Here is a 10,336-nt window from a genome sequence, read left to right as displayed (position 1 = left end):
AGAGAGAGAGAGAGAGAATTGAGTGGGTTTGACTGTAAAAAAGGGAAAAGGAAAAGAGAAAGATCCCAATATGGTGCTGGTTCATATTTAGCAAATTCTGATATTCCACCCTGTAGAAGAGAATTTTCTAACAGAAAAATTAAAACAATGATGGTTAGAAAGATTGACATCTCAGTTCCTAGCGGCTGTTAGGGGCTAATCCTCACGCATGCCTTTTGCTTTTTATACTTGGGTTTTCCTTGTGAGTCATTACAAAGACCATCTTGGGAATGGTCTGTGCCTATGAATCTGTCTACATTAAAGACTTAATTCACCTAGGAAATTTTATCACGGGCACATACATGGGTTTTGTGAATTGTTGCATTAGTCAGAAGACATTCTTTATGCAATAAAAAAAGTATAAATCTACATTGAGAAAATAAAGAAACAGAGAAGGCCTGCACCAACATTTCCCAAGACGGCTGGCTGGCTGTCTTCCATACATTGTACACCAAATGCTGTATAAATAAAATAAGGCTTCTATCAGTATGGTATTCTTTGCAGTACATTACACCTGTTTCTTTCATACGTCAGCAAGCATTCACACGTGTATGGAAAAAAGGTGGAAGATAAGGAGAGGGGAACCTGCACTGTATCCCCATCTCACAAACGCAAGCATTTTCCTTTTGCTTTTTCTTTCTTTCCCATATCTGGACTCTAAACAATAGACACCTAGCTCCCTTCTCCATGTATATAAAAGGAGAGGAGGCGAGGGGCATAAATAAGCTTGAAGCCGAAAGGAGAGGTGCCAGCGGCAGAAACATCACTCTCACTCACACACTCTCTCTCTCTCTCTTTACACATTTATCATACAGCATCGTCATCATCACCATTCATTACCACCATCATTAGGATAACGCACACATCATCGTCATTGTTGTCATTGTAGCATTGAGAACACAATCAACATAATCACTAAAACAGAGGAATCGTGATTATCACTGCATTCATCAATACGATCATGTGATGGAGATGGAGATCGAGAAACGCAGAATATAAAAAAGGTTGGTCTGGTAACTCTTGTTTCTCGTGGCACATTCACAATCAAAGCATTGAAGGAAGTTGATTTCAGATAGGATAGCCCGCGCACATATGCAACCATGGTGAGCCTCGTTTGCATGTGATAGGCATCGTGTCCGGCACTGGCTGCTGCCAACGCACTACAACCCCTCTTATATTCAACCCCCCTGATTCCACTCTTTTTCTTTTCTCTTTCTCGCCACCCACGTTTTACCTCTTCTTTCACCAATATAAGGAGCTCGAGTCTCCCTCGTGGCCTCCTCCCCATCCTCTAAAACAGTTTCAGCAAGCCGTTCCTTGTTTAACTTTTCCTCATCCAATCTTTTAAAAATCTGGAGATAATGATGGTTCCTGAGGATCGGTTACAGCAAGAAACTACGATCCGCAGTTCGGCCGGCCTTCCTGCTGCTGCTGCCAATAGGCCTGAAGATGTCAGCAGCGTTTGCGACGAGTCATCTAGTGACTACTACCATCCTCCCCCGGCTCTAGACTTACTTCCTAATCCACCTGTGGAATATGTGAACCCCTCTCCTCCTCATCATCCAACTCCTCCTCCTGCACAAGTCCAACCTCGACCACCACCACAACCTAAGCAGCAGCAGAAGTCTCAATTCACTACAAATAGTGGACGCAATTTGGTTCTCTGTCAACCTCTGCGTCCAATCGCACTCAAGGTTTTTTTTTTCCTTCTTACTTCCAACTCTCTCCATCATTACTAGCATAATGATGCATTTCTTCTTGTTTGCTGCAGTTTGAGGATGTTGAGTACAAGATCAAGGTGGGTTCCGCTAATGGTGGCTCATGCTTACCCGGGAACCCCACCAAAGTGGGGAGGTCATCCCTAACAGAGAAGACCGTCCTTGAAGGGATAAGTGGGGTGGTGAGACCAGGGGAGATTCTAGCAATGTTGGGGCCCTCTGGAAGTGGGAAGACCACCCTCCTTACCGCCTTAGCAGGCAGGTTGCAGCATCAGGGAAAGGTCTCCGGTACTATCACCTACAATGGGCAGCCCTTCTCTGGCTCAATCAAGAGGATGACGGGCTTTGTGAGCCAAGACGACGTGCTATATCCTCACCTCACCGTGTTGGAGACTCTTGTTTTCTCAGCCCTGCTCAGGCTCCCCAACACACTGAGCAGGGAAGAGAGGATGGAGCAGGCCGAGCACGTTATAGAGGAGCTCGGGCTGAGCAAGTGCAGGAACAGCATCATTGGGGGGCCTCTGTTGAGGGGAGTCTCTGGTGGGGAGCGCAAGAGGGTGAGCATAGGGCAGGAGATGCTCATCAACCCCAGCCTGCTGCTGCTGGACGAGCCCACCTCCGGGATGGACTCCACGACCGCGCAGAGGATCGTGGCCACCCTCCATGGCCTAGCAAGAGGAGGCAGGACGGTGGTCACCACCATTCACCAGCCATCCAGCAGATTGTACCATATGTTTGATAGGATTCTGCTCTTGTGTGAAGGCAACTGTATCTATAGCGGCAAGGCGTCCGAAGCCATGGACTACTTCGCGTCCCTCGGCTTCGCTCCGTCGCTTGCCATGAATCCGGCCGATTTCTTGCTTGATCTTGCTAATGGTAATTGAATTAAGCACCCTCTCCTGCTCTACCGATCACCACTTTCTTCTCCTACAAATCGAATAATTGTCGTCGAATTCGCAGGCGTTTTGCCCGATTCAAAGAATGAGCCAGGGGGATTGAGTACCATGGAGCAGCCTGATCACAATGTTAGCTCTGCCATCAAGCAGTCACTCATCTTGTCACACAAAAAGAACCTTGCCACTGCTGTGAAAACAGACCTTAAGAATAGTTGGGACCAACATAACTCTTCTGCTACTCTCGTGAAGCAACGGAAACCTGCTCACCATTTTTTACCCTCATGTCGGGGTAAGTATGATAAACTGACCTCCTTTGATTGCTTTTCCTCATAACCAGATACATTCTAATGCCATCCATTAATTAACTGTTTCAATGCAACAATCATAAAAGATATTATTGTTCTTTTAACTAATAAGGGGCTCTAACTGAGAGTAGGCGTCGAGCACCAGTGGAGCACAAGTTGGTGGGAGCAGTTCAGTGTGTTGTTGACAAGGAGTTTGAAGGAAAGGAAGCATGAGTCTTTCTCGGGCCTAAAGCTTTTCCAAGTGTTCTCTGTTTCAGTTCTGTCTGGCCTCATGTGGTGGCATTCAAAAGTTTCCAACATCCAAGATCAGGTACCTATGTCATGATTTATTAATCATAATCCTCTCATTTTATATTATATCAACTCATCAACCACTCTCCCAAGTCCAACCCACATACTATAACCTCTTCTTTCCTGTTATTTAAGTCAAGGAATTAAAATAATAACCCTGTTTTTTGGTTTAAATCCTTAGGTGGGTCTGCTCTTCTTCTTTTCCATCTTCTGGGGTTTCTTTCCTTTCTTCAATGCGGTATTCACCTTCCCACAAGAGAGGCCTATGCTGGTAAAAGAGCGCTATTCCAGAATGTACCGCCTCTCTTCTTACCTTGTGGCTAGGATGGCTGGGGATTTGCCCATGGAACTAGTCCTCCCTACAATATTTGTGACCATAACTTACTGGATGGGAGGCCTGAAACCAACCATATCAGCCTTTGTACTCACCCTCCTTGTGGTTCTCTTCAATGTCTTGGTGTCCCAAGGAGTGGGCCTAGCCCTTGGTGCAGTGCTCATGGACATCAAACAAGGGGCTACCTTGGCTTCCGTCTTGATGCTCACCTTTCTCCTAGCTGGTGGCTACTACGTTCAGCACATACCCTTTTTTATGTCTTGGCTCAAGTACTTCTCCTTTAGCCACTACTGCTACAAACTACTGCTTGGGGTTCAGTACTCGGATGAGGACTACTATGTGTGTGGTGGTTCGCCCTCCCAAGGGAGCACTCTCTGCAGGGTTGCAGACTACCCTGCAGTTAAGCATGTGGGGCTCGACCATAAGGGGTTCGATGTGGCTGCTTTGACTGTTATGCTTATTGCTTATAGGCTGATCGCTTATGCTGCCTTGAGAATGGGTAGGGCAACTCGTTCTTAGAATAATTGGTTTTGTCATGATTTGCTTGGAATTTCTTTCTGCCTAAGAAGTGTTAAAAACACCCTCAACCGTATCTAACTCCCCACCTGTCTCTTCTAGCGGGTGTCCTAGTTCTAAGGATTCTCCTCATGAAGATGGAAGGGGGCCTTCTTGATCTTGAACATTTTTGTTGTTTTCTTGGAAGAAAGAAGAGGACGAGAATTCAAGTGCAGTCTAGATCATGTTTTTCTTTCTTCTCGACAAGAATGTATCTATGATTTTGTGGAAAGAAGATGGTCAATCTTTGGTTCTTTCCTAAGTTACAACTTGTATTATAAGGCTTTGACATAACTAATGTTTTAGTTATGGACAATATTGAGAGCCAGGAAAGGAGAATAAACTAGGAAACAAGGCAAAGACATGAATTGCTGAGTGGAAAAATGATGCATTTTTTGAAAAACCCTATAATTCTCGAAAATCTGCCTGATGTCCAAAACAGCAAATGTCCGGCATTAAAAGAATCATTTTAACTTTCGCATGAGCAATTTTTTTTCTTGAATTTTCAAGGATAACTGATAAAGGCAAATTAAGTCATATTCCTCTACGTTCCCACTTTCAAAGTTCCCAAGAAGATGTGTGGTGGAGAATCAATATAACCAATGATGATCGGTTGCATTGTTCAATATGGTTCAGGGATCAGGTGCAATGTGATTGCACAAAAAATGGTGCTACCCCTTTTCATGCAATGACACCTCCCCAGTTCAGCCCAAATCCACAATCTCAATCAGACAGGTGTCATTCAGAAAGAGAAAGTGGCACATGTTTTTCGTGCAATTACATTGCACCTGATCCTTGCCCTTCAACATGACATGATCTGCCCACAAGGGTCCCAGTGGGGACTCGTGCTGCACATGGACTTGCATGCTGAGTCCTAGGAATCATTATATAGTTTGGGAACAAGGTCATGTGCGACAAGTTGGTGGCTTTTGGGGTTGGTTCATGGTCATGTTCCATTTGCAGATTTTTTAGTCCTCGGTGGCATCACCATCATATGCACAACCTTAACGACTGACAACCACAGCAAAAAATATCCACATCTTAAAATACAAATGAGCAGATACATTTAACGCCCCAAAATTTTAACCCGAAAAACACAAATTTTGTTTTTAATTTCATGTTACATTTACATATAAAATCTTCATGAATCTGAATTTTATGTGTTTTAAGATATCCTTAGTAAATCCACACCACATGTGCTTTTAAAATCTCACATAGACATTCTAAGAAAATCCAGTATAAGTTTATCTCTAAAACCTGTTTACCCAAATTCAGTTTTGGAGCTCATGTCACCTTAATATATAACTGATCAGTATAAGAGGTAGATAGGACTAGGGGTGGCAATCGTGTCGGGTTGGCGCGTCAGCATACCTCAACCCAAACCCGACCCGTTTATTAAACGGGTTGGCTGTGGCAAACACGAACCCGGCCCGTTTAATAAACTGGTAACCCGACACGACCCGCCAACCCATTTAATAAATGGGCTGGGTTGGGTAAACGGGTTCTCAGGTTCGCGGGTCAGGTTGACGGGTCAACGGGTTGGCTGGTCGGGTTGGCGGGTTGACCCGCCCGCCTTACCCATTTATTAAACGGGTCAGCCGGGTTGGCGGGTTGGCATACCCCCAACCCGACCCGTTTAATAAACGGGTTAGGCGGGTCGACCCGTTTATTAAACTGGTTGGCTTAAGCCCAACCCGAACCCGCCTAAGAGGCGGGTTGGCTGGTCGTGTCAGGTTTTGCCACCCCTAGATAGGACTGACCCTACTTGTAGGGTCTATAGGTTGGCTCATACAATATGAACCCACTATCAACCAAAAAAAAAAGTTTGTCGAATAGGGTTCGTTCTCTCAAAAAATCTGTTTTTATCAAAACTGTTTTAAGGATCCAACCTTTCCAAATTTCATGTCTAAACAGCCATAACACTGTTATGGACTGATATGGACATGCGTACATTCACCAAACTGGGTTCCTTAATCTGATTCGCATATAGATCATATCCTCCAAAAATGTTTCACAAAAACAAACTTAATTCATTTTTAAAATTCATTTTTTACTCAAAAATGTTTTTGGGAGTTTATTTTCTTTCAAAATTCATATCTAATTAGTCATAACAAGAGTTACGACTAAATATATCCATATTTCATTAATTATAACCCTCCTGCATATGCATACTGATCCAATACACACGCACATGTGCTGCAGTTCTACTACCTCAAAAAGTTGAAACCGAAGTCGGTAGCTTTTTTACACGAGTTCGTAAGTTGGGTTGGATGGGTCAGCTCGCTGGTCCTCTTCCTCTCAGCAACACCTCTACCTTCGATAGAGGTTTCCACACTGGAGGGAGGAGAGAGAGCAAAATAAAAGGGAGGCGTGTAGACCCCTTTTACATAGATTTTAGGGATATTTAGGCAGCCTTAATTCCCCTTTCCAAAAACTCAAATTCCAGCCCTTAACTTCCTTTTTGAATGGGTGGTGAATCAGGTGCCACTACAAGAAAAACATTAATTAGCGATGAAAATTTATGATGGTTTTTTTTTCGTCACAAATTTGTGACAGATTAACTAGAGAAAATTAGTTGTCACCATAATTGAAATTATCGACAGAATTTGTGACAGAATTGTTCCCTCACAAAATCCGTCGCTAATTAGTGAACGGATTAATGACAAAAACATTCCGACTCAAACTCCATCGCAACTTCGCAATGGATGAGCGGCAAAATTTGTCCATCGTTAATTAGCGATGAATTTTGCGACAGAATATTTCTATCGCTACTTTTCGATTTAAACTGCAAAATTTTTTTCACTCCCTTCGCACTTTTTCCCATTTCACTATACGCAGCCGCCCCCAAACCTTCTATTCTTCTCCTTTTTCTTCCTCGTTCGCAGACCGGTCGGAGCCACGTCGTCGTCGACCCTCACCGGCCGACTCTTGTCTTCCCCTCCTTCCTCTGTCCTTTCCCTTTCCCCTCTCCTTTGCATTTTCTTTTGGTTTCTCTCTACCCAAGAAAACCCAAGTTCCCAAATCATGCCTCTTTCCTTCCATTTCCACCACCATCAGATCAGAGACAACACACTCATCGTCCCAGAAGATTTCTGGTTCATCGTTGCCACCACCATTGTTGACAAATCTCCCCAAACTCTTCGAATCAGATGATGTTCTGGCGAGCCGGTCTTACCCTGGAGGCCTGGGACGCTACACGGAGCGCGAACTAGCCACAAAGAAGCCAAAATGGTTGAGGCAGAGGGCCACACAAGGGGAGAGGTACAGGGATCTCAAGGTTTCGTTGTCCCATCTGAAGCTCAACACCATCTGTGAGGAAGCCCAGTGCCCCAACATTGGGGAGGTGGCCCCTCTCTCTCTCTCTCTCTAAATTCCAGTGCCCCAACATTGATAACATTAGTTTCTTTTTTTTTCGTTCAAGGAATTTGGTGGTGGTGTTGAATGATGGGAGTTTAGGATTTTCTTGTTGATAATAGCATTAAGTAGATTTTTGTGTGCATTTTTTTTTGAATTGTATATATTGCTCGCGTCTGGAAATTGTTTTGGTTGCTTTATAGTTACGTGTCCTGGCTTGTTAGGTCTAGTCGAAATTCTCTAGAAGAAAGTTTGGGTTTTAGGTTGGTGGTGCTGATTATGAGGTAGAGTTTTGATTTTCTTTTGGTAAGATGAAGTCTGTGTGATTCAAAGACTGGGAGTTTGTTGCTTTTAAGAAATTTAAGTTTTAGAGTAACAAGGGGTTGCATAAAAGCTTATACATTGTTGTTCTTCTTAATAACATGGTGATGAATAAAGGGGATAGTTGATCATGTGAATGCGCTTATGGAGATTTATACTTCTTTTTCTTTCTTCTTTTTGTTTCTATCAATATCTGAATTCTTCACACTTAAGCCAGTTTTGATGCACTCCAAGAGAAGCAGAGGGTGATTATCAAAGCATCAAGTTTTCATGACGGGAATGATATTTTTAATGATGAAACTTTATGAGAAAAGTTGCTATTTGGATATCATAGCAATCTGCCCTTGTGTCATGTATCAAACTTGATGAGGAGCGAAAAACACAATGTTGCTAGCATTACAAGAAAAACCTTAATTAGTGACGAAAATTTGCGACGGATTATTTTTTACGCAAATTTGCGATGGATTAGCTAGAGAAAACTAGCCATCCCTAAAATTAGAACTAGCGACGGAAAAATTCTGTCTCAAAATTCATTGCTAATTAGCAATGGATTAGCGACGAAAAGATTTTGTCGCAACTTTGCGATGGATGAGCAACCAAATATTTTTGTCGCTACGCCATCACTAATTAGCGATGAATTTTGAGACAGAATGTTTTCGTCGTAAATCTGTCACTAATTTTTGAATTAAATGGGGGCACAAATTTTTTTTCGTTACTTTCGTACTTTTCCCCCTTTCACTGTACGCAGCCGCCTCCGCGCCTTCTCTTCTTCTCCTTTCTCTTCCTCGTCCGCCCCAAACCTGCAAGTTACTACACCGGAATGTGTGAGGGGTAAAGTGCACGGCAAATGGAGCTACAACGCTGCAGGGACAGTCGGGTGGTCGGCAATGATGCACGTGGTGCTGAAGTGCATAGGGCCCGCAACATGTTAAAGGGAACAACCATGCGTCAAGTGCGCTCATTGAGCTGCGGTGCGTGTGGGCGTCGACTGTAGCAAGAGAGGAAGGTCGCACATTGAGAAGTGCAACACTGGGGGAATGTTAAATTCTTTGCATTTTTTGCTTTAGGGTTTTGAGGAAAAGCCCTACCTCTCTCTTATTCTTTTCCCCCTTTCTTCCCACTAGGGTTTTGGTTTTTCAGATCGATGTGTCGATGAACGTGGTGAAGGAAGAAGCGCAGGGCCAGAGCTGCAATGCCTGCCAGTCCGTCGGCGAGCGATGGCTCCACGATGTCTGCCATCGTGGGATCTACCGTCGCCTCTGCACTGCTTGCGTCCTTAGGCTTCACTCGAGCTTCTTCTGCCCTATCTGTCTGGAGATTTATGCTGATGGGTTCCAGCCGAAAAACAACATCAAATGCCCCAATTGCCCTTCGTCTGTGCATGATGCTTGCATTGCCCTAGTGGCGGATAAAAACTATTGGAAAAACCATTCAGCTTTGAAGTTCAGTCTTTTATTATTTATTAGTGGCAGATAAAAACTAAAAGCCTATTGTTGTATATGCAAAAATTTATTCGAACAATGCGTGGAACACAGGGTGCCCAGATTATCATTGGCTTTAGTGGACTTTGGCGAAATGTTATCAGGTATGCTTATTAGCTTCTGTAGGGAAATGATGTTTCAAAATCAATGTAATTCATCTAGTAGTACTGAGTTTATGCATTTATATTCACTCCAGGTTTCTTAGTCCGCTTTCAGTGGTCTTTCTTATAACTCTAGCAGGACTTGGGCTTTTTAAATTTGGTTTCCTTGAGGTAAGTATGTGACTCCTTTGTTTCATGTGTCTTGGTAGAAAAATGAGATTAACATTCATGTGGTATATTTACAGATATCCGAAAATAAAATGAGACCCATCTAGCAATGGGATATGTGCAACTGAGTGTGTCTAAGTTTGTTGTGAGCCTCACTAACGTGAGTTGATGATGTAACACTTTTGTAGGTGGCGAAGTGCGTTGAAATTGGGCTCCCTGCACTTATTGTGCTAGTGATATTTTCACAGGTAATTGATATTGCTTTTCTTTGATTATTCTAAATGTTCTAGTGAGTTTTGCTCCACTTGAGAATGAAACATTACATTCAGAGCTCATTTCTTTTGCTTTTATCTTATGAAGTTGTTCCTTTTTATTAGTAGAAAGTGAATCCTTAAGGTAGTTGGGAACTTTTGCCATAAGATAAAAGGAACTAAACTCCCTGGCAATGCAAGATGACAACTTTAATGTAAATTCCAATAATATCCTCACCTGCATATTGTCAACACTTTTATGCAGTACATCCCTCACTTAATACGATCAGAAAGGCTAGTTTTTGATAGGTTTGTTGTTATATTTACAGTAGCCATTGTGTGGATTTATACTCATCTCCTAACAGTTGGCAGTGCTTACAAGCATTCACCACCAAAGACACAATTTCATTGCTGCACTGATCGAGCTGGACTTATTGGTGCTGCTCCATGGTAATTTCACTATTTGATGCCTATATATATGTTGCATTATACATGCTGTTAGAATTCTCAATCAAACATGCT

The 10,336-nt window shown here is 43.0% G+C and overlaps 1 protein-coding gene across 1 annotated transcript; it reads left to right on the top strand.

The window, feature by feature from the left end:
* Nucleotides 1-1,382: 1,382 nt before the first annotated feature.
* On the top strand, nt 1,383-4,396 carry LOC149816467 (ABC transporter G family member 21-like). The gene is made up of 5 exons (XM_089987733.1): nt 1,383-1,733; nt 1,811-2,633; nt 2,718-2,942; nt 3,090-3,268; nt 3,431-4,396. The coding sequence occupies exons 1-5, from the start codon at nt 1,401-1,403 to the stop codon at nt 4,100-4,102; spliced, it is 2,232 nt and encodes a 743-aa protein (XP_089843859.1). The 5' UTR covers nt 1,383-1,400; the 3' UTR covers nt 4,103-4,396.
* Nucleotides 4,397-10,336: the final 5,940 nt, after the last annotated feature.

Source organism: Nuphar pumila, chromosome 14 (genome assembly GCF_984573655.1).
Source record: "Nuphar pumila chromosome 14, dmNupPumi1.hap1.1, whole genome shotgun sequence".
In the NCBI taxonomy this organism is placed as follows: Eukaryota; Viridiplantae; Streptophyta; class Magnoliopsida; order Nymphaeales; family Nymphaeaceae; genus Nuphar; species Nuphar pumila.
The sequence above is the reverse complement of the archived record's forward strand: the minus strand, read 5'-3'. Positions and strand labels throughout refer to the sequence as shown.